Genomic DNA, 24,841 nt, shown 5'->3' with positions numbered 1-24,841 from the left:
CAGAATGGGAAAAAAGGCTGAAAACTCGTAACTGAAACATCTATCTCAAGAAGAATAACACAAACCAAAAAAGGTGTGAGGAGAGAAGATAACAATAAATTAGAGAAATATTATATAGCACAAAGAATCAATAAAGCCTAGAGAAGGTTTTCCCAAAAGACTTCTACAGCTGATACACCTGCTGGAAGACTGATCAAGAAAAACAGAAAAGAGGAACAAGTATCAAGAGTGAGTGACAAAGATCAACCCCACAGACCCTACACATTTGAGGTCAAAGGAAAACATTATCAACAGGCTTGTGGGAATACACCTTAATACGGGCACAGGGGACATATTTCCTGAGAACTGTTAACTGCAAAACTGACTGAAGAAGAAATTAAAAACTTGAAATCAACTTTTTAACTATTTAACTATTTACAACTACTTGATAAATATATTTAACCTATTAAAGACATCCACTCTGCCAAATATCTTTTCACAGTAAAAAATTCAGGCCTCCCTAATGTGTCAATATCAAGGAATAAATCATTATAATTTTACAGAAAATATTTTAGAGAGGAGAAAATGAAAGAAGACTTGTCAATGTACTCATGAGAATGGCATGCTCCTGACACTAAACACCATCAGGAAAGTTACAGCGGAGTCAATCATATGGACCAATGCAAAAATTCCACAAAAAATGCAAACAATGGGACCCAGTAACACAAAAAGAATGGTATATCATGATTAAGTTGCATCTTTCCCCCAAAGAATAAAGGCAGGGACCACATTAGAAAGCCAAACAATATAATTTTTCATAATAAAATATTAAGGAAAAATTTAAAGATAAAATATCATTTCAATAGATTTTAAAAATCTATCGAAAACTATAATCATAATTTTAAAACAAATTTTAGCCAAATAGTAATAGGAAAAACTTCCTCAGGGGGCGCCTGGGTGGCTCAATCAGTTAAGCGACTGCCTTCAGCTCAGGTCATGATCTCAGGGTCCTGGGATGGAGCCCACATCGGGCTCCCTGCTCAGAGGGAGTCTGCTTCTCCCTCTCCCTCTGCTGCTCCCCACCTGCCCCCCGCTCGTGCTCTCTCTCTTGCTCAAATAAAATCTTTAAAAAAAAAACTTCCTTAGGATAAAAATGGTTTCTATAAAAACATAGAGCATACTTGATGAAATCTTGGAAGTTTTGCCTTTTATGATGGAAACAAAAGCAGAGTCTATTATTAGTACTTCTGCTTAACGTTGTATCAGGAATCTTTGATACAGTGATCAGGAAAAGAAATAAATGGTGCAGGAATCAAAACTGTCATTATTTACTGATGATACAATTACCTTAGAGAAAGTCCAATAAACCCCAGATTAATAATTGAAATCAATAAAGTTTTACCAAAATTGATGGATTCAATCATTTTATAGAAGTCACTTGATTTCTCCATACCAGTAACAAATACAAAGGAAACAGTTCCTTCAAAACCCATAGTATTTACAACAGCATTTGAAAAATATCAAGTATCTAAGAACAGCTCTAATAAAAGTTGTGCAAGATTTCTACGGAGAAATTTTTTAAAATTTGAGATACGGCAGAAGACCTAAAAAATTAAGAGTTACGTTGGGGCACCTGGGTGGCTCAGTCGGATGAGCAGCTGACTCGTGATTTCGGCTCAGTTCATGATCTCAGGGTCATGGGATCGAGCCCTGTGTTGGGCTCCATGGTCATCAGGGAGTCTGCTTGAGATTCTCTCCCTCTGCCCGCCCCCCCATAAATGAATTTTTTTTTCTTTAGATTTTATTTCTTTATTTGACAGAGAGAGACATAGCAAGAGACGGAACACAAGCAGGGGGAGTGGGAGAGGGAGAAGCAGGCTCCCCGCCGAGCAGGGAGCCTGATGCGGGGCTCGATCCCAGGACCCTGAGAGCATGACCTGAGCCGAAGGCAGACAATGACTGAGCCACCCAGGCGCCCCTGAATAAAAAAAGTCTTAAAAAAAAATTTAGAGATAGGCTAGATTCATGGTCTGAAGATACAGTATTAAATGCAAACAGCCAGTGAGAACAAGGCTGCTCTTGAAGAGCACGAGGAGGAAGGCCCTTTCTAGGAACCACTAACTCAGGACAAAGGTGTGTGAGTTCTGGCTCAGGAATAGACAAACCCCCAAGGGGACAGCACAGGAGACCCAGAGTGGCCTGTGCGTGTCTGAGTCCTAGCGTACGACGGAGGGGCTCTCGTCACTGAGGAACAGTCTTTCTTACAAGGTCTGCTGAGACAACTGGTGTGGAAAGCAGTGACACATGAAAATCCTGTTTCACACTATTAAAAAACCCACCACTTCCAGCGGTCAGACAACCCTGCCATGCTTTCAGAAGCTAATGCAGGAGGGTAGCTCCATCATCCAGAGCCCAGAACGGCTCTCTGAACAACATAAAGAGAGTGTAACCAACAGCAAAAAAGACTTATAAATTTGACTCTGCAAAATTAACATTTTTTCATAATTTCACCAATAGTAAAACTTCAAGCTATAGATTGAGAAAGACTATCAGTAAAACACGGACCTGAAAAGAACACCCGTATCCTGCCCAGTAGGGCCAACTCTTTCAGGTTAGGAGAGCTGGGGACAGTCTTTTGTGACTGGATGCTCCACTCTCTGGCCCTGTGGGTCCAGGCCTGTGCACCTGTGGCCACAGTGATTCTTCCTTTCTCCGCAAGGGTAGCACCAGTTTGCAGCGGGGCAGCTCTATCAGCCTGTTTCCTGCCTGTCGGATTTGGGGGGTCCAAAAGGCTTCCCTCATTTTAGCCTGTCTCTGTTCCTTCCAGCCCAAGCTGGTAGTGCTCCTGCTGATCCAGGATTCTCAAAAACTCTGTGCTTCTCCAATGTGTGTTATGGGGGTCCACACCACCTGACAAGAGGCTTCTGCACACATCTCTCCTTGGATAACCCCATCTGCTCCAGGCTCTGGCCAAGTGGGTGAGTGAGTCCATGAGTTACATACCTAACCTCTTCAGCAAAGAGCTGTCCAGTGACACCCTTGGCCTCTATCCTGTGCATGCTTTACAAACCGTGAATTTTCTATATTAGTATCTTTTGCAATCTGGATAGGCTGCAAATTTCCAACACCATTGACTGGTTTCCTAGGTTGGAAACACTTTTTTCCCCAAGCATGCTAAATGGAAAAGGAGGCCCTACTGAGATGTTAAGAGAGTTCATTTCTAGGTTCCGAAGCAAATTCTGTACCCATGTTACCTGACATTTTCGATACTTGATTCTTACTGTGCAGTGCTCTGAGCAGAGCTGGGTACTCACTCCTTCAGGCAGTTAGGTGGCAGAATGGGGGCCCCGCTGCCCAAGCCACAGGGCCCCCACCGATTGCAGTGCTTTAGACAAGACGGGCCCATGTGTTTCTCAGAAGGGACAGAGTCCTCACTGTCAGCACCTTTCTACCCCCATCACCCATGCGTGCCCCCGTGAGAGTAAAGGTCCCTCTGACCCAGCACTGATAGGACAGTTTTCTGGACCATCAGCTAGAACGTGACACAACACTTGGAAATCATGTGGGGAGAAGAGCGACTGAACCAACAAGCAACCACCAGTGCCTGGCCTGACGGAGCCATGAAGAACTCTGATGGTGTGTGTGTTGTTACGAGTGACACAAACAATGCAGGGAACATATATCCATTTCAATTACAAGACTTAAACCCTGTAATGTTTTCCTTGAAAGACAAAGTAAATTATATCAGGTGGCTCAAAAATATTTTATTCTGTCGAGAAAAATTTCTAGGAAACAGCCTAAGTTTGTTAAATTTGAAAAGCCTTTGAACCCACCAAACACACCAGAAACAGACTCACAGACACAGAGAACAAATGGGTGTTTACCACAGGAAAGGGGGCTGGGGAAGGGTGAAGCAGATGAAGGGGATTAACAAGTACGATCCTCCAGTTAAAAAATAAGGGAGTCACGGGGATGAAACGTGCAGCCCAGGGAGTGTAGTTGGTAAGACTGTGGTAACTGCACGGTCACCGGCAGGGGGCAGACTTACTGCAGGGAGCGCCTGGTAAGGCGTGGAGCTGTCCAATCGCTATGCTGGACACCTGAAACTAACGAAACACTGGACTTCCATTAAAAACATGTGTTAGGTCAATAGAGGAAAAAGCATTTAACTTTCCAAAATTGTGCACTTTCAAAAAAAATTTTTTTAAATCTATCCTTTATTAAATTGAAAAGCGTATTTGGCAAATACTGAAACATTACTATTCATATTTTATGGAAACTTTGCAAAAGGAAAACAAACTTTGTTGAATCAAATGTAAACATGAAGTCCTTAAATCAGCATCCTAGGCTTTTCACATTTTACAGTTTTCATTTCTTCTGCCACATTTGTCTAACTGGATTCTCAAACTGTGAAAAACAAGACAAAGGATCATGTTGAAGTAGGCGTGAGACATTTTGGAGCTAAAAAGAGGTGCAGGTATAATTCTGTCTAGTAAGTCTCTCCACACTTGACTGAACATGTAAATATAAAACTGTTGACTGGAGGGGCCGCCTGGGTGTGTCAGTCACTGAGCATCTGCCTTCGGCTCAGGTCGTGGTCCCAGGGTCCTGGGATTGAGCCCCACATCGGGCTCCCTGCTCCGCGGGGAGCCTGCTTCTGCCTCTCTCTCTGCCCCTCCCCCGGCTTGTGTTCCTGCTCTCGCTGTGTCTTTCTCTCTCTCTGTCAAATAAATAAATAAAATTAAAAAAAAAGAAAACACCAAGAAACTGTTGACTGCAAAACCAGAACAAGACAAACTTGCAGAAACTTAGTACATTCCTCATTTTGTAAACAGACTTTTAAAAAGGCTATATAAGCTAAACAAACAAAAACAAAGATCTGTTTTTGTGTAAATGCTGGTATATTTACATATATGTAAACATGCACATTCATATTTATAAGTCTGTATATGTACACGTATCTGAAAAGTTTTAGTTTTTACCAATAGTAAAATTACAGATACCTATTTCTTTCTCTTTTATTAGATATTATCTAATTTTTTACTATAAATATATATACAACTGAAATCCAAAAAAAAAACATTGAAAGTTAGTATCAGCCTAAAAATGCTTATAATGTATATTTCATACCTATAGTTCATTTTTCCTGTTAATTTGACAAAAGAAATGGGAAGTCTCTTTATACTGTCATTATGCTGAAGAAATGAGAGTCCATAGGAATAAAATATTTCACTAAAAAATATAATAAAAATTTGAATAGTGTTCAGTGGTTTCCACTGGTTAAATACGGAAATGCTCCCGAAAAAAGAAGGAACAAAGTCCCCAAGAGGCCTTCTGCACTATGAGAGTCTTGAAAGGGACATCAGAAAAACACCTTAGAACTGACAAAAGCAACACAAATGAAGAAAAACAAGATTAATGAAGCAAAAACACAAACCAAGGCAAAACAAAACAATACAGGATTTACTAAGAAAATAGGTGTTTGCTCGATGGATGCAGGAGTAGGAGACTTTTGTGGGCAGCTGAAGGAGAGTAGAGGAGTGTGCTAACAGGCTAACACCTGCAGTGCCAGTCCCTGTGGACACAGCCTGAGCAGGGGAGGAGGGGGCTCCCCACCAGGCAGGGGGACTCGCATCAGGGAAGGGGGCTGGTTCACACCGGGCGGGGGGCTTGCACTGGGCAGGGGCGTTGGCTCATACTGGGTAGGGGGGGTTGGATCATTCCAGGCAGGGGGGCTCACAGGGGTAGTGGGGTTGGTTCACACTGGGCAGGGGGGTTGGCTCACACTGGGTAGGGGGGTTGGCTCACACTGGGTAGGGGGTTGGGTCACACCAGGCAAGGGTGTTCCCACTGGGGAGTAGGGTTGGTTCACACCAGACAGGTGGGCTTGCACTGGGCAAGGGGGCTGGTTCACACTGGGCAGTGGGGTTCACACCAGGCAGGGGGGTTGGTTCACACCGGGCAGGGGGGCTGGTTCACACTGGGCAGGGGCCTCCTGTTGGGCAGTGGGGCCCCAAGCTCACACCTTCCAGCACTAAGTGCTGCTGGTGCCTAGTGGGCTGTGTGTGGGGTGCTAGGCATGTGGCCTTCTTTCCCGTGGCAATTGTAGAAGGAATCCTTGTCGGCCTCAGACTCGAGTCAGGAAGCTCCTGGGGAAAGCTGTGACATTCATTCAAAGCAGAAATGACATCAAGGTCCTTGATCTAGGGAGCAACAAAGTCAAGCTACATCAGCAGATACAATCCACAGAAATGGGTGGTGGAGTGGACATAGAGAGTAAGGGAAGGGAGGCTTCCAATGCTAGTTTTGGGAAACATACCCACTGGTGTGCCACGTCTGGCAGGGAACTCTGTATTGCATTTACTGTAAAAGAGTGAAAACACCAGCAACACAGACTTATCACATTTGCAAGCTGACTTTCCTTCGGGGCCGTTCTTTCCAAGCCCTGCACTGAGGATGTGGTGTGTGCCATGCACCAGGCTGGGGCTGCTGGAGCGGCAGTAAGCTGAGCCAAGGCCCTCTCTGCCGGGTTCCACGCACGCGTCGGGCCTACGACTGCATCCATGTCCCCAGGGGACACTGGGTGACGTGCCGGGTGCAGATCAGGGCTGTGGGGGGATGGTGACTAGGCATCCGGGCTGCGTGCGTTCAGACCAGGAACTGCCCGCTGGACCGTCCCATCTGAAGGAGTTGGCTCGGGAAGACTGATCAATGGCTATATTCTGCCTGTTTCCACTTACCCAGTGAGTTTCTGGGGACAAAGCTCTGTCACCAGAGCCCCCTGCTGGCACTCGGTATGCATCTAGGTGCTAACGACGACACTGCATGATAGCTCAACCGATGGTCTGCACACTCGCAGCTCCTCAGAGCAGGGCGGGAACTCTGTGCCGGGTCCGTTCAGTGAGGGTGTGAGGAGCCCTGGGGCATGCCCTGCACTCTGTTCTAAGCACGGAGCCAAACGCAGCCCCTATCCTCACGGAGCGTGGTGAGCACAGAGCATCAGAAAAGCAAGACCAAGTATCAGTGACCAGTGGAAACGTCAGCAGAATTAAAACAGGCTGATGTGATACGCCAAGAGGCTAGTTGGCAGTGAGCACCGAGCCCAGGTTAGGAGAGGCTTCCTGCAGCTGAGAAGGGCCAAGCCTGGAGTGTGGTGTGGTGGTGGAGGGAGACACACAGGGCTGGGAAGGCAGGCTGGCCACAGCAGGCACGACGCTGAGGCAGTCAAGGGGAGAGCGGCCACGGGAGCAAGTGTTCCAGTTCCAGCGGAAACAGCCGCGAATGCACAAGACTGCGTGTTCTTGGAGGAGTAGAGACAAGCTCCCCGTCTCAAACAGCAAGTGGGGCTGGATGCGTGAGCGGGCTGCACACAGGACACTGTCGTGGGCACAGCACCCTGGGGGCACGCTACAGCTCCACTTAGATGTACGTAAGTGAAAGAGACTTCACCTTTAGACAAACTTTTGGAGAAAGCTGGTCTGTAAAGAAGCCTTTCCCTTCAGAATGTTTACATCCTTGCGCAAGACTGTTCTAGTCTATGTTACTCTGTTCTGTGTTACAAAAGATGCTTATTCTAGCTTCATGCTTTATACATGATTAGGCTTGAATTGCTCATTCATGTAAAAATTTTCAGTCTTACATATGAAGCATTTTTTAAAATATACTTTGTGGAAATATTTTAGAATGGACTTATATATATCTGTACTGTAAATATTAGTAAATTAAACTCATTAGATACCTAATATTAACTATTTAGATCCTAATTTCAAGTTAGAGGGGTTATCATTTTGAAAAATTGTTCATATTAAAGTCTGTCTTACTCAATATTTTATCTCACTTGACAGATATATTAGATTGTTTCTGAAATATAACTTAGTGATGCATATAATCCAATGGCACTAGAAATAAAGTCTATTGGCAATAAACAAAACTGTTTGTTTTATCAAGAAACATCTCTCAATTCTTGAATATACTATCAAAACATTCATATAAGGAAGAGCATCAGATTTCTAGATTATTCTAACAAAACTGACTTTGCCTCCCCAAAATACTATTTTTTTTTTTTTCCCCAAAGATTTTATTTATTTATTTGACAGAGAGAGACAGCGAGAGAGGGAACACAAGCAGGGGGAGTGGGAGAGGGAGAAACAGGCTCCCCGTGGAGCAGGGAGCCCGATGTGGGACTCGATCCCAACACCCTGAGATTATGACCTGAGCCGAAGGCAGTCGCTTAACCAACTGAGCCACCCAGGCGCCCCCCAAAATACTATTTTCTACAGAAGCATTCCTTAAGATTCATCAGAGTTGTTGGCTCCTTCCTCTTTAGCTTTGTATGAATAACTTCTTCCATGCCGACAAAGATAAATTTCAATAAAATCAAACTCAATGAAACCAGTTCCTTGTTTTCTCTTAATTCTTACACCTACCTGATGGGAATGATGTAGGAGAAGAGAAGGAGGAACCGAAACAGGTTGTGGTACCACGGGCCTACAAATCCTTGTAAGGTCACCATAACAACCGAGAGAGCAACTAAAGCCACAAACAGTGCTTTGGTCAGCTGATTGAGTTCAAGGTCCAACAAACCAACCTGAAAGGAAAACACAGAATTAGGGCATAACCATAATGTCTCTAACGTGACAAATGTGAATACATGATAGTGATGAATGACATCCTTAGATCTCCTCTTGTACTGACCTTAACTATAATAAAATACAAAACGGTATTAACTTTACTCTTCTCCTGAAAAGCCTCTGAGAGATTTAAGCAGAATTTCTGAAAGGGAGTCATGATCCCCAGGAAATTCCCAGAAAGGATTTACTGCGACAACGGGAGTCCAGGGTATCCAACCAAAAAACACCCAGATCCTTTGTCAAGATGAAGATGCTATGACAGCTGACTAGGGCAGACTGGGACGGGGGGGGGGGGGGCGCAAAGCACAGCAGAGCCCTGCTCAGGCTGTGGAGAGTGCATGTGTGTCTCTCTGCACGTGGAATGCCAGCTAACTGATGCTTAAGTGCATCCCACGTAAGGATTTCATGTTCACGTAGAGGCTCCCAGGAAGAGGACAGTGTCTGTCATCCCTCTCTGCCAGGAGTGTCTCTGAAAACACCTTCTCTGAATCAAGCAGAAAAGCAACAGACAAGGTAGTTAGCTTGACTGAATGCCTTTTTAATGTGCACAAACCCTACGCTTTAGGTTCTCCCCATAAGGTATACAACCCCAAATTCATTCTGTGGATTGTGCCCGATTGGGCAAACCGTGAGGGGAAGCTATGTCCATGGGAATGAACTCATTTTGGGGTGCATTCTGTGTGGGATCTTGGAAACGGTGAGAAGTAGTGTTCATTCCTCAAGTCAGAAGTGATCTCAAGCTCTGGTGGTCTGCATGCTGCCCTCCCCTGCTAAGTTGCCTGGCTGAAGGACCACAGTGTGGTACAGCATGTGGGTGGACACAGGGGTGGGGTCCTGGGCTTTGCAAAAAGCCTTCAGAACCACACAGGGGGAGAGGTGGGGTCACACAGCAATGATATTTTCTCGGGAATCAAAACGTAGGCTCATTTGAATGCTGGCTCTGCCACCTCACAGTAGGACCTTGGGCAAACTGTACACCCATTTTCTTATCTGTAAAACAGGGTTACAGAAGTGCCTCCCTAACAAGACTCAGGGGGTTAAAGACGAAACACAGCTCCTGGGACAGAGTAAGCCCACACACGTTTTCCTGTTCTCGTTCTTTGAGTTAGGAAACACTGAGATCTGAATCTGCACTTCCCACCTCTGTGGCCTTGGCCTTCCCCTGGCTACCCTCGCTTTCCTCAACCCCAAGCTGCGGCTCCCCACCTGCTAACCAGGTGGGCTCCCTGCCGGCCCTGGAGAACCCACAGTCGCCCCTGGTGACTGCCCACCCTGCCTACTCCTCACTCACGGGACCCTGACAGGCACCGAGTCCTACCACCTCTGTCATTCACCACCATCTGAGCTCCTCCCGAATCTCGTACAAATTGTGAAAGAGAATAATCTAAAAAGAAAGTGAGTGCCATAACTTTGATAAAATAAACGAGATACTACAATTCTCAAACTAAAGTGTTTGAGAATTACTGAGCTAATTAATTAGTAACTTGGTTTATTTTTTAGTACTTTTGAAAACCCCTAATTTTGGCCAAAATGAGGTTAGCTTTCCCCATGTCTCAGTCTTTAGTTTGTATCTGGTTGTGATTAACATCCGCCACAGACTTGCATGAGAACATTCGAACCTGTAGTTAGAAAAAAACACCAAACTTTGTCAGAAAGTGCAGGTAAGTAAGTGTAGCTCGGACGAAATCCACTCACTGAATAAATGGAAATGTCTGCTGAGCTTTCTGCTACAGCGTAAGGCGATGAAAAATGAGCCCACTGAGATTCCACCCGCAAGAAACAGCCAGTCTAGTAGGAAAAATAAGATGAAGAGCAGTGATAAAATTACAAAACAGAAAGTTTTCTTGTCTAACCCAGCTGCTGCCGGATGCCACTCCTATAGGCCTTTAAGAACAGCCTAGAAACACGGGAACCACAAGAAGCCAGAAGTAACCACTGACGTTTCTCTAGAGCCTGGGTTCTACCTGCTCACCCACCAGGACAAGGCAGGGTCTGCGTCCTGGGCGGGGCTCGGCAATCCCCCGACAGGCCCCACCCCAGAGGCTCCCAGCTCCACCCGTAGGCCCCGCCCCCAGGCCCCACCCATCGGACCCGCCCCCGTGGCCACGCCCCCCGCCCCGGGAAGAAAGCGCGGGGCCTGCGGAACGCGGTGTGGTCTGGCGACGCCCTAACTGAGGCTGTGGGCAGGTGCCTTCCCGTCCTGCACAAGCGGTCACCTTCGGGCCAGGGGTCACCGCGAGGCCCCCCACCTGCAGGCCCCGCAGGCAGCGCCCGCCCCCTCCCCAGAGGACGGGCAGGCTGCACAGGAGCCCTTTGCGAGCTTCTGGAAACCTCCGGCAGGGCCGCCCAGTAAAAGCCCTTGAGAACAGGGCAGCTCAAGAGCCCCGCACTGGATTTATCAACCGCGTTTGAAGAGCAGCACAACCAGGACAAATATCTTGCAATTTCCGCCACTTCAACTACTACATAGTTTATGCTTGAATTATTGAGAATAGGTTTTTGGATTAGAATGAAGAAAAATTAAGCTGAGGAAGTAGAGCATGTTTCAAAGCCCAGACCCTTCTGCTGTGACAAAGGAGGCCTGAGTGTCAGGCCTCGCTGAGGGTAGGATGAAGTCATTATTCATTCAGTCAGGGAAAAAAGACTCAATTACCTCAACCTAAAGATGCTATCAATGAATGCAAAGTGCATATTTTACTCTATTCATCCAAATCCCATTAAAAAGTGAAAGGAATGATTTAATCTGGCCTTGCAGAGTTGGTCTTTTTTCTGTAATAAAATAAAGAATCACTGTCTTGCAAAATGCATAACCACTACCTCACATTCTCCCTGCATCCCAGCAGTGAAAGACTGTAAGCACAGGGACAAAAACAGTCAGAAATGAGTACAAAGTTTCCTTTGAAAAAATGCCACATAGAGGACCGCAATGAGCAGCAGCCCACTGCACACTGCTGTGCAGATAGCTCCAAGTATTCATACCTGTCTGACCAGGACGCAGGCGCTCAACTGCCTGACTCCCGCTAGGCGGGTCCTCTCCCACACCCCTGGGATCCAAAGGGAAGCTTCATCACTTTGAACTTTTTAGGTTTACAGAGCAAAATACAACTTTTCAATAACAGGTTGTTCTTTGCATTCTTTCAGGTAGCCCTTGTTGAACTATGATTATTTTTCCTGGAAAATCACTGCAACCAAGCTACAGTATATAGCATGATCTAAATTTGCTGGTTTTTTGGGTCAATTCTAATAAAGTCCACTTTTAGTTAATAGTTAATATTTTTATACTCATTTCTCTAAAACATGCTTAAAAAGTTTCTACAACTCGCTTAAAATGCAATCTGGACTCTTAAAAACAATATTCAGTATAAAAACTAGTTAACTCGTAAACTTACAGGTTTTATAAAGAAGATGGTAACTTCACTTTGATGTGAATCTCTTCCTTCTTTAAAAAATTTCTTTAAACACCTGAACAGAGCAAATACCTTTTGCTGTGATTGTAAAACCTTTCCACCCATAAAATATATTATTAATCACTCGAAGTAATTATGACTGTGTAAGAAAAGGTAAATTATGTACACTAGCAAGCAATTTTCAACATTTATTGTAAGTTCCTATATTAGTAAAGCAAATTTTCTTCTACTTGTCATAATATTTGTTTTATTTGAAACAACTGTGATAACAAAATTAAATACGCTACTGGAAATTTTAATCTCCAGGGGAAAATTTGTGCCTAATGTCTAAGATACCACAGTGGTTCTGCAAAGGGGCTGTTCTAGGATAATGAACACAATAATTGCCTGTATAATCTAAAATGGTACTAATCTAAAACGATCACAAATCCATTTAGCTCCTCTTTAATTTATGTACCAAGTTTAAATAGCTAATGGTTCTCAGTAAAATAACAGTTTCTACCAACAATAAAGGGTAAATACGGTATTCTCCTGCTTAATCAAGAAAAGATCAGTCAGGTTTTTGTAAATGGACGAATGAGAGCCCGCCTTATCTCTGAGATGCAGCGCTGTCCCATCCATCTCACAGTGAAACCCCTACCGCGCTACCAGGTCCCTAAGAAGTCAATGTACACCCCAAACTCGAACAAAGGTCTCGTGCTATACAAACTTAGAGACAAAACAATGGGCCTTGACACCCACTAAGTGCTGACCATATGGTATTATCCCTGGAGGAGCATGATGTGAACATCAAAATGTTTTCACCATTCTTTTAAAACTCACATTTAACTCACCTGTTACACAGAAGTATTTTAGAATAACTAAACAGTAAGATGTGAAATGTCAAAAAGCCAATTTAAACTCTTGCAAGGAGCTAAATAATATTTTAATTTGTCCTATATTATCCCTGTACATGGATCACATTTTGAAACAGAAAAGCCTCCAATCTAAAAGCCTAATAGCTAATTTACTCAAGATGACTCTACACGGGCAGAAGTACGGCGTCATACATGAAAGATCACTTAGGGGAAAAAATAACGTTGTTAACGCTGTTTATCTTTTAGCAGCTAAACTACTCTTGGACCAGCCCACCGGTTCCTCATCATTCAGAATTTGGATCTTGACTAGAAAACTGAGACAGGGCGACACTTTAACGTAATTGAAATTCCTATAAAAAGCACATTCCTTTTAAATATCTTTGAAACAAATCAGCCCTGTATTTTCTACTTTTAGTAGAATCTTAAGAAACAAGAAAAAAATAAGTCATCTACAGACCTTCATTTGTACTTATGTATTTCAAATAATTGAAACTCATTTAACTCCTAATTCTTACAGCAATAACTTTTTCCATTTTGGAGTTTCAATGGAAAGTATTAGTTTTTAAAAAGTGATGCTATATAGCCTTTTATTTTTTTCCTCAAGTCTACTTACTTACTCATCTTTGGACATGAACTACTAAGTCTGACGTGTCTGCTGCACACACAGCCTGGCCACACGCTGCAGCCGTGTTTGAGCTCTTACTGCTCACCGCCCCAGTGATCTGCGAAATAAGCAGCGTTTCTCTGAGCCATTTTAGTCTATTGGCTCAAGAATCTGTGCTTTTAAAAGCTCCCTAAATAAGTATCAGTACGAAAATTCTTAATGTTAAAATATATCACCTTAATTTTTAAAAATAAGAATGTATATTTACACAATACACATTTTAAAGTCTGTTGTTAGAGAATATTTCATATCCTACAATTTTACCTACCAACAAATTTTGCCTGACTCTCCTATATTCAGCAACTAAGGTTTCTTCCTGTGCTTCCTATACAGTTATTACGTAAGATGGTTTTCCTTCAGTGTTGAACATTTAAAAAGAAAATGGGGTTGTTCTATTTTTTACAGGAACAAAAAAGTACTGGTGGGAGGATCAGCTATTCAGCAAGAAGTAAAACCACTTTGCATATCAACGGGAGAAACTTAAGAGAGGAGACAGGAGATTCAAGGCAAACCCTAAGTGAGCCTGGTTTACACAAACTTGGGACTGAGCTCCGCTGTCAGACCGTGCATCGTCAGCTGGCTGTCAGTAAACACGCTGCTGAAGGTGAAAGCCTTGCTGAAATCTGCAAACATGTCACCTGCTAAGTCGAGTGCACAATGAAGCTGTTTGGTCAAACTGCTGGCCCTGCAGACCCCTGGAGAAATTTCAATACTGGTTTTAGCATTTCCGATAGGACACATATCCACTCAACAGGGCACTTTTTATAACTGACAAAAATGTCACAAAAATAGCAGGTTGTCTATGAACATATGTATGCACACATCTCAGATTTGGTTTTCCCAAATGCAGGCTTGCTGTATGGTCCTGAAAGACAACCTACCTGGTCACGTCGGCTACTGTCTGACAGCTTCCTCTGTCATATTAGAACTTTTATTAAACGATAACCAATATGTCAGAAGTCATCAAAATTAATGCAATACAGTGGCTTAGAAATAAGTGCTAAGTTTAATTTTTAACATAAATTATTTCAAATACTCGTGTATACAACTTGTGGCACATCAATGCCATATTTAAACAAAAATGGAGTGAAAACATGCAAAACAGCCTGGAAACTATTTGGAAATTTAATGTGTACTCCATGTACACAAGTTACATCAAAATCCAGCACTAAGTATTAAGAAAACCCCGTAACTTTCTAATGTACAGTATTCCCAATCTTATTTCACAATAGTCCACATAATTTATTTGAAAATCAGGGACGTAAGAAGACTAAAATGCACCTGCCAGCGCTGTACCGACTATAACCTGAGTGCGCCGCGGTCGCGGGTCATGTTAATGTCTTGCTGCTCTTTGTGGCCAGCAGAGGGCGCGCATGTCTCACGCTTATTTTTTCTGAATCCTGAATGCCTGCTTTTTGAATGCAGAACTTCGATCTCTAATTCAACCAATTCAGTATATTGAATACATGTTACATACATGGATGTATTTTTTTTGTTGCCTAAAAGGGTTACCCTAAACATCTAATTTCTGCCATGCAGAATTCAAGGCAGAACTGATAAGGACTTCCAAGAGGGGAATTTCCTGAATAGAAACATACTGTTCTAGAAGGAATCATGTTTAGAGACCAGACATCCAGAATACGTTCAGAATACTGCAGGTAATCAGCAGAGTACTACGGGACTAAGGCTTCTGAAGATTTAGATCTATTATAAACTAAATTGATAAAACAGTAACAACAGCTTCCATTGATGGTTTCAGAAGATCCTGCATATATTTAACCTTATTTTTGTCCTAACAGTGTAGGAAGCTATCAATTTTAAATGGTTTTGCCAAGCCACTCACCAATTTAAAATAATTACTTCAATAACCTAAGCTATCCACTGACACCAGAAACCTTAACATTCAACATCATTCACATAAGTGGAATTCCAAGTCAGGCATTTGGATTTCAAAGTCATTAAATAAGCAGTTGATTTTGGTAATTTTATATTTAACAGATATTGACAAACAGCATTAACCTACTTTCAAATCCTTACTATCTACAAACACAACACCCACGAGTTGGGGGTCTAGCCATGTTATTGTGTTTAAAGGACAAAGCCTGGAGGGATGTGGGAGGAGGGACGGGGCCCAGGTTGCAGGTACAAGAGCCACCTCACGCCCAGGGTCACGGCCTGCGGTACACCCGACGCTCTTGGGATTTCTTTGTTCCCTAGCAACATGAAAATCAGATTTTTCTAATAATAACCCTAAATGGTACTGATACTTTTACAGAAAGGCTTTTATTAGGAATCTTAAGAGTTGAAAGGTTTTTATTAGGAATCTTAAGAGTTGAAGGGGAGACTGTGCTTCCTGCAGCACTGCTGGTGGCGGGGGGGGGGAGGTGCGCGTGCTGGCCTCTCCCGCGCTCGTCTCTTCACCGGTCTGCACGGACGAGACCAGACTGCCCAGCACCGTCTTCTTCTGGGAGACACGTGCACGTGTGCATCTTTACTTTCTCCTCAACGTGGCAAGTCCTCTGTTTTAAATATCTTGTGTGTGTGTTTCAGAAACACCCTTAAGACACATTCTTATTCATTAGATATAATCTGTAAAATATTATTGGCTAGAAAACAGTATTGTACTGCTAAGGATGTTAATAATACCAGTACTAAAATCTGGGCTCCATGACTACTTGTTAAGGAAATTACTAAACATACAGCCAGGCCTTCCAACTCTACTGCATCCTCAAACTGCCAAGCACAGTGACAGCTTCCCTTCAGGAGACCCTCTGAACTCTATTTAAAGAGCCAGAAAATAATTATGCGATCCCTTTCTGATATCCAGAAAATGAGGTGTTGAAGGAATTATTCTGGTGAGTGGCTTGGAGCTGCTGGACTACAGGTGATATGAAAAGGCTGGGTTTGGGGGAGGATACAGGTCAGAGCACCCCTTCCCCAGCACAGTCCACAGCGGGGATGCACGGGGCTGACGGGGGGATGGCCGGAGCAGCCCTTGGCCCTGGAGCCTGCCTGGCAGTGCGCCATGAGAACGGTTTCCGTTTCTTGGGGGAGTGTGTGTGTGTGTGTGTGTGTGTGTGTGTGTGTGTGTGTGTGTGTTTTTAAGAAATTGTATGTAATGGGGCCAGGGGTTACCACCTTTCCACCTGTATTTTTTCCCTTATAAAATTCTGGTTAAGGAAATGGCTCAATTTTTATTAGTAAATGAGGTCCCATTAATTTAAAATGAAACCTTAATTTCCAACCTGAGATCCTCTTTCATAAGAGGTCACGATACAGAGGAGTCTCCAAAATAAAGTCAGAAACTTGCTCAGTGATTAGCTTCAAAACGTTACTTACATCTAAACTCTTCCTTCGACGTACCAGCAAACACAATGTACATAATGGTTTGTGCAGGGGAGTTTACCAACTTTAGTCAACAGAGTTTTCATATAATAGATTCCAGAAAGTCTGCTTTCATGAGAGACTTGAGTCCAACACTAAACACAGCCTATGAAGCTGCTAGTTCTGAATCAAACATCTTGGGGTGGGGACGGATGACAATTAGCAGGAAAAGAAGGCTTAACTGCTCTAGTGGTGCAGTTTCATGTAGCACGGTTCCACGTGTGAGCCTCTGCAGCGAGCCCCACGGGGACCCACACTGTGTACCACCAGCCGCCATGTCACATGAAGGCTGCAATGGTGTCCGGTCACGCATCACTGTCTCCCCTCAATGTTTCTTAGATTATTGTGTAAATATGCAGGAATTTATGGACCACATAAGGTCCCTACCCCAATCTCCGAATATCCGGCACCTATCATTACATAAACCAGTCAACAGTGCTTTTAAATCAAGAGTCATTAGCTGACTTGACAAGATCTATGACGAAGATATTTATTGGAACCCAAGCTAGGATCATGGTTTCACAGAACTCGTGAAGCTCCCTGACAATGCGACGCATGCCCCCGACTGTACCGGCATCAAGCATAGGGTAGATCCATAACACACTGGGGACCGGTGTCTCAAACATCTGGGGATGACACTGTCGTGAACACAGGGGCTCGTTCTGCCCATGTCCTGGCACCCCCGAGTCAGCATCAGCAGTGACTAGCCCCTTATAAGGCCAACAAAGAATGGCAGAGAGAGAGACACCGATGGAGAGTGGCCAGTGGGTCTAACATCTAATTTTGAGTCAGTCCACGGTTCTCATGATTTACATTCTTATTTTTCAAGAAAAATGGAATTTAGCAGATTGGCTAAAAATTTTAAATGACAACTTCAGGTGGTTGAAGAAACTTTCCATCTTGCTTTACCTCCTTTATTATGAGAACTGTCTGTGTAAGAGCTTTATTAGTGGCATCTTGGCAAAATGTAACACTATTTTAAACATCTAAAATTTTTGTGTTACTTTATGTTTTCAAAGACATTTTATGAACCATTTCATACTTAATGGCTTGTAAGCAATCCCAGGAGTTAGGAATTGTGTGAAAAGTTGCCCAGATTGACGGATAAAGTGAAAAGGTCTGTATTAATTTCCAAATAAAGAAATGCATGGCGTGGTATCTCACGATGATTACACTCTAAAGTACCAATTAGAACGCATCAGAAACTAGAGCAAGTTGACACTCTACAATAAAGCAAATAATTTCCAGTTGGAGGGGCAGAAAATGTTAATATGCAATGTTCAAGACTACAAGAATCTTTGTAAAAGGAAGTAGCTAATAAGGTTTAATGATGCATGTCAGGAAGCCACAGTATGTAGGGAAACACAGCTGGCTTCATTTTGTAAACTATTTGATATACACATCTTTCTAGTTCGCGATTATCAGCTGTGCCAGTGCCACGGGGGACAGTTTAGCCTTCAAATCAGGGCATTCCTCTTGTTCTCTAAATTACAAGTAAAATACATTAATATAATATGGTGCTAGAGGCTAAGTGCCCTGACTAAAGTTTATCCGCTCACAAAAGAGGATTTAAAGAAGTCTTCTGTAAAATGTCATGGAAACAATCCTACCAGCCTAAATAGGCTACTAAGTACTAGACCCATTAAAACAAATCATAAAACAAACACAACGCCAGGATTTAGTGAATTAATTACCTTCACCAAACGGTCACCATCTTTCCTACCTTGTGCATGAAAATACAGATGAACTACCACATGGTTGTACTGAGAAACCCCACGGCTCTGCTCCCCTGCCAGGGGTCCACGTGTGCGTGTGTGGAGGACCCCACTCCAAAAGGCCATACTCGTGCTACTCACACACTCTCAGCTCTGGGGGACTGCAACGTGCAGGTGCCAGCAATTACTAGCAGATGACAGAAGCACTCTGATTTTGTACCAGATGGCAGCTTAGGGTCACTGGAAGCCAGCAGGCCTTCCACAAGGAAACCCCGTGTTAGGCAACTATCAAACGTGAAAGCTCTTAGACACAAATTAATTATTCAGCCACCAGAAGACAACTCCTAGGTCACAACACTAATATCAAAATGCTGTTAAAGCACTCGGAGCCACTTATTTTAAATGTAATTACACATATTAGCTGCTAAAAACAAGCATGCCACGTAATGACGAAAAGGTTGTCCTAAACTAAGAGAGCTAAAATTCTAGTAATTAGTGAATTGTCTTATGGCAGAATATACTCAACAGGTTCTCACTCTGGATGAGGGCTGTTTATGGCTGAAGCCGGGAACAGCCATGGCCGAGTGGGTCTGCACTGAAAGCTCCTCGGCACCTCAGCTGCTCCCGGAGAACACACGCCACGGATCACAAAGAGGGTACGGGGTTGCGGCTCCTCGGCGATCTGAGAAGAGTCTCAGAATCTCAGAGGTCGTCGTCTATCAAGCCTTGGTGCTCAAAAATATGACAGAGCACCCAGGCCAGATGTGAGGAGACAAGGGGCAGTATGATCTCCGAGAGGCTGTGCATTTTGACTGGGGGACGGACCCACCGTGAGCTAGTTCAATACTGGAGTCCGTCAGGCTACATTCTACATGAAAAAAGATGCAGGCAAAAGTGCTCCAGGCAAACAAAACATAAATGCATAAGTAACTGATTTACTTTAACAAGAGTAATTCCACACTAATAATTAACATAAAAGAGTTTTCATTTTTGGTCTGATTAATTTCAGACCTCTTATGACCTTAGCCATTTCCCACCCAACGGCCTTCCCCAAGTGCTGCTGCATGATTGCCGTTGGTGGATCTTCCTAACTCCATCAGAGGTCAGCACTTGTGGCTGACCTCCGGGGAGCTTCGGTCTCCTCCTCCAGTCTGGCCTCCTGGGCCAGACACAGCCCAGCTGTGGATGCTCCCTGGGACTACTCATCCCCATAATCAGATCTCTGGTAGCACTTCCCTTTAACTACACACACTTCCACAAGGTCCATAAAATAAAGACTGGTCAAATTTTGCTTATCAAAATGTTTTTCTCCACTGTTTTTATCTAAATGTGCTAAAACTTGCTGACATGGCACCAACTACTTTGGGGAAAGCAGAACAGACTAAATCAAACGACTGACCAAAACCAACGACCAAGAAAGTAAACAGTCAACAAAGGCAAGTCTTTTATCCAGCAAAGTCATCAAAGGACAAATAACCCCACGGTACCTGCCTGTTCTACCTCAAGCCTTCCTTCCCACACTCTAAGTGGGTTCTACCGAGTTCCAAGCAGGGACGGGGCGGTGTGTGTGGAGCCCTGAGGTTCTGGGTCGGGCAGGAAGGTGTCCTCAAAGAGCCAGGGTGGGGGCACGTGGAAATGCAGTCCTGAAGGACTCCCAGAGATGCACTCTACACTGCTCTGTGTCCTTCAGCATCTCTCAGAGCCTTGATACTTGACTGATGATTAACTGTCCTTACAAAACCATGCTCTCAAGGAAACAGCAAGGTGAGACACATATTCTTCCCAAAGGATAATCCTATAACTTACATGAAGAGCATTTTAAACTATAGAAGAAGCTGCTGTGAATTGCCTGAAGTGAGTGTTGGTCATCAGATTTCTCTTAAACAATGATCCACCGCAGGTAAGCTAATTTTTCTTCAATTTCCTTTCAAAGTAAGTATGACATGATGGTAGGAAATGGCACCATAATGACTAGAATTTAAACGAATTAATTCTTCCCAGACTATTGTTAAGTACCTATAATCCACGGCGGCACACCCCATCTTCCCACCTGCCTGTCACGACGACAACAGGCCTCAGGCAGGCTTTAGCTCACGTGTCTTCCCAGAGCTCAGGGGCTCACGCTTCATCCTGGGGCCCCACTCCACGAGAATGGTCCACGTGCACAGGGCTGCGTGCACAACGTCCGCGTGAAGTGCCACGATGTCATCTGGCCTGTGTGCAAATTCGCCATCTTTGTTTCCTCTCTAGATGCACAACTAGTGATGGACTGTGGGCAGGAGAGACACACGGAGTACTGGCGGGCACGCGGGCACAGCCTCGCCTCTCAGCCAGGCCAACTCAGCACCGCCAGGCCGCTGGCCCCACGCACCGCCCAGTGTGGCCCTTGGAAGGGCCTTGTCCTCTTTCAAGGCGAGATACATCTGGGCCCGCTGGGGTCTCTGGCTGAAAGGCACCCTCTCCACGGTGAGCCCTCTGCATGAACGACTCAGGCTGCCGGCCTGGGATGCGGCCCTGGAACCTCTGCAGTCTGGCCCACAGCTGGAACAGGAGAACCGCTCACGGCAGCCAACCACCATCATTCTTGTTCTAATGTCATGATGAAGCATCTACTTCTTATTTGGTCTCATTTCTTTCAAATCCAAGCAAAAACACTGTTACAGAATAGCTGACTTGGAGGCTGCAGATCTTTCCCCCTTTTGAAATCCAATCATTGGAACAGCTTTCTCCAACAGGAGGTCATGTCGGCTCCTGGCCCCTCAGCCACTGGTCACACACATCACCATCTCAACAGCGGAGGAAGAAGACAGAAGTGAATTTCACAGCCTGTCCACACAGAGCTCGTGAGTGGGGTAGGGGCAGAAGAGTGACTCAGGACCGGTCAGGACGGTCAGGGGCAGGCTGCGCCCACAACTACTAAGGAGCTGGCTCTGGCCTGGCCGATTCCATGAGTGAAAAGTAAGATCTGGACTTTGGCAAGCATCTTCAAAGCGACACCCCATCGCTCCGAACACACATGGGAGTGTACGGAGTTGGAATAAAAATGGCGGGACCGACGTGTTCAGGGTCATCCTGCACTATGGTCTTGCACATCAGCAGCCCAAACTGACAAGTCACTGTGCTTTCTCTTCCAGTGTTTCTGTGAGCCTCTGCACCGACACATCAGGGACCCACCATCTGCCTCCCTCACACAGACAGGAAATAGCTTCCACAGGGCCCTGAGGTGGCCTCAGCACCTGACCAACAGCAGTGAAGTCTTGTGCTACAAGTCACCAAGTTTCTCATTTAAAAAACTATCAGCTGGCCAAACAGGGTAAATATTTTTTCTTAGAGGGGTGGGGCAGAGAGACAGAGTGTTAAACGGGACAACCTGAGATCATGCCCTGAGCCAAAATCAAGAGGTGGTCGCTTGACTGACTGAGCCCCCCAAGCGCCCCAAGACAGGGTAAATTCTTGAGACGACAGTGCTCAACATCTGACTGGGATCTGTAATTAAAATGCAAAGTATGCATTTAATATTTTTAATGGGAAACCAATTTGGGAATAAAAGGCTTCACTGCAACTATATTTTTATATGTCAAGAAACAGAAAATGAAATTTTAAGAAGGTAACAAATAAAACAGCATCAACAAAATCTAACTACCTAAAAATAAATCAAACAAAAGGTGTACAAAACTCTACAGAGAACTACTGGGTATTTACCACAAAGATACAAATGTGGGGATCCGAAGGGGTACGTGCACCCCAATGTTTATAGCAGCAATGTCCACAATAGCCAAACTGTGGAAAGAGCCAAGATGTCCATCGACAGATGAATGGATAAAGAAGAGGTGGTATATATACACAATGGAATATTATGCAGCCATCAAAAGGAATGAGATCTTGCCATTTGCAATGACGTGGATGGAACTGGAGGGTGTTATGCTGAGTGAAATAAGGCAATCAGAGAGGGTGCCTGGGTGGCTCAGTTGGTTAAGCGACTGCCTTCGGCTCAGGTCACGATCCTGGAGGCCTGGGATCAAGTCCCGCATCGGGCTCCCTGCTCAGCAGGGAGTCTGCTTCTCCCTCTGACCCTCTTCCCTCTCATGCTCTCTATCTCTCATTCTCTCTCTCTCAAATAAATAAATAAAATCTTTAAAAAAAAGAAAAGAAACTTATAAGTTAATCAGAGAAACACATGTATCATATGATCTCACTGACATGAGGAATTCTTAATCTCAGGAAACAAACTGAGGGTTGCTGGAGTGGTGGGGGGTGGGAGGGATGGGGTGGCTGCGTGATAATTGGGGAGGGTATGTGCTATGGTGAGTGCTGTGAATTGTGCAAGACTGTTGAATCACAGATCTGTACTTCTGAAACAAATAATGCAATATATGTTAAGAAAAAAAAAAAAGAAGAAGTTAGCAGGAGGGGAAGAATGAAGGGGAGTAAGTTGGAGGGGGAGACAAACCATGAGAGACGATGGACTCTGAAAAACAAACTGAGGGTTCTAGAGGGGAGCGGGGTGCGGGGATGGGTTAGCCTGGTGATGGGTACTAAAGAGGGCATGTTCTGCGTGGAGCACTGGGTGTTATGCACAAACAATGAATCATGGAACACTACATCAAAAACTAATGATGTAATGTATGGTGATTAACATAACAATAAAAAATTAAAAAAAAACTCTACAGAGAAAAATCGTAAAACACCACTGAAAAAATGAAATCATACCTGAAAAAACAGAAAGGGATACACAATATTCATCAAAGTTCTACGGACAGTGACTGCAATCCCAAACTCCCTACAGTAATGGAAGATTATTACCATGGAAACTGATGCACAGAGCACGCACACCCACTGTCCTCAGACACGGGACCGCACCCGCAGCGACACAAAGGATGGATGGACCTTCCACGTGGTTATGGGCCCATGGATATCTACATGGGGAAGAAGGTGGAAACTGTCCCATCTTCACATGAAACACAAAACTTAGTTCCAGACATCTAGAGATGTGAGAAAGGTAGAACAAAAACTTCTAGAAAATAGAGTATCTTCATGACCCAGGGTACAGAAAGATTTGTTAAACCATAAAAAGAAAAAAATAACTGATGACATGAGAATTAACAATCGCTATTCATCAAGTCCCCACGAAGAGCACGAGGAGGCAGAGGGGGAGGAAGTAGTGCACCTGGGTGGCCTCGCACTCCCAGCAGGGCACAGGGAACCCCTACAAGGCGGACACCGAAAGACTAGCCGTCCAATAAAAAGACAAGTAAAAAACACCCACAGGTAATTCTCAAACCAACAACGTCTGGACAGACAATAAACACACAGAGGACGCTCAATCTCACTAGTCATCAGGGAAATGAAAACTACGAACACGGTGGGACATCAACACACGCCCACTAGAATGTTACAACTGGAAAAAAACGGACAACGTGAGTGTGCGCAAGGTCCCGGAGGAACTTGAACTCCCAGCACTGAGAGGAATGAAAACGGGTGTGCTCGCTGTGGAAGACTGCAATGACGTGAAATGAACGTAGACATCGTGGGACCCAGCAACCCCAGTCCCTGGGCACCCACCCAAGAGAAACCGAATCTGTGCGCACACAGCACAGACACACCCACACCCATGTCCTAACAGCCAAGAACTGGGCGGAACCATAGATCCCACAACCGCCGAAGGACGTGCCACACAATCACGGTTTATTTACACCGTGGACTGGTGCGCAGACATGGCCCAGGGCAGAGCGCTGCAATCAGCTTCACACGTGAGGAGCGCTGTGCCGCGGGGGCCAGACATAAGAATCTATTTCACATAAGTGCATTTTTTGAAAACTTCAAAATCCCAACAAAAATAATGTTGATTAGATAGGGGAGGACAGTGGTTATTTTTAGGGAGGAAAGGGCAGGGGAGGGAAGCTTCTGGAGTGCGGGTAAAGTTCTATTTCTTGCCCAAGTAATGGACTAGGAGTGTGTGCTCACTTTGTGAGGACTCGCTGGCCTGCAGACTTTTGTGCGTGTGCGTGTTAACAAAAATTAAAACAGAAAATCAAAACAGTATAACAGAAATTAAGTAACATTCCTGTTGTCAAACAAAACCCAAGCACTGAGGAAAACCTTCAGAGGTGAAGCAGGAGATGAAGGGCTGGTAACAAGACACGTGGATGGAAGACCATTCCAGAGGAAAAGTAAATAGGTGTGGAACTGCATCTCCCGTCTTAGA

The 24,841-nt window shown here is 44.4% G+C and overlaps 1 protein-coding gene across 1 annotated transcript in view; it reads right to left on the bottom strand.

The window, feature by feature from the left end:
• LOC148161700 (putative phospholipid-transporting ATPase IIB) overlaps positions 1–24,841 on the bottom strand; it is a 93,264-nt gene that overhangs the window by 22,067 nt on the left and 46,356 nt on the right. Inside the window, exon 6 of the mRNA XM_088020627.1 lies at positions 8,406–8,566. Within this exon, the coding sequence (XP_087876753.1) occupies positions 8,406–8,566 (161 nt within the window). The remainder of the gene's footprint in view (positions 1–8,405; positions 8,567–24,841) is intronic.

This window comes from Eumetopias jubatus, unplaced genomic scaffold, assembly GCF_037043125.1.
Source record: "Eumetopias jubatus isolate StellerSeaLion01/CBP00866 unplaced genomic scaffold, mEumJub1_p1.0 scaffold_89, whole genome shotgun sequence".
Taxonomy (NCBI): domain Eukaryota; kingdom Metazoa; phylum Chordata; class Mammalia; order Carnivora; family Otariidae; genus Eumetopias; species Eumetopias jubatus.
Note: the sequence above shows the minus strand (reverse complement) of the source record. Positions and strands in the feature narration are given on the sequence as shown.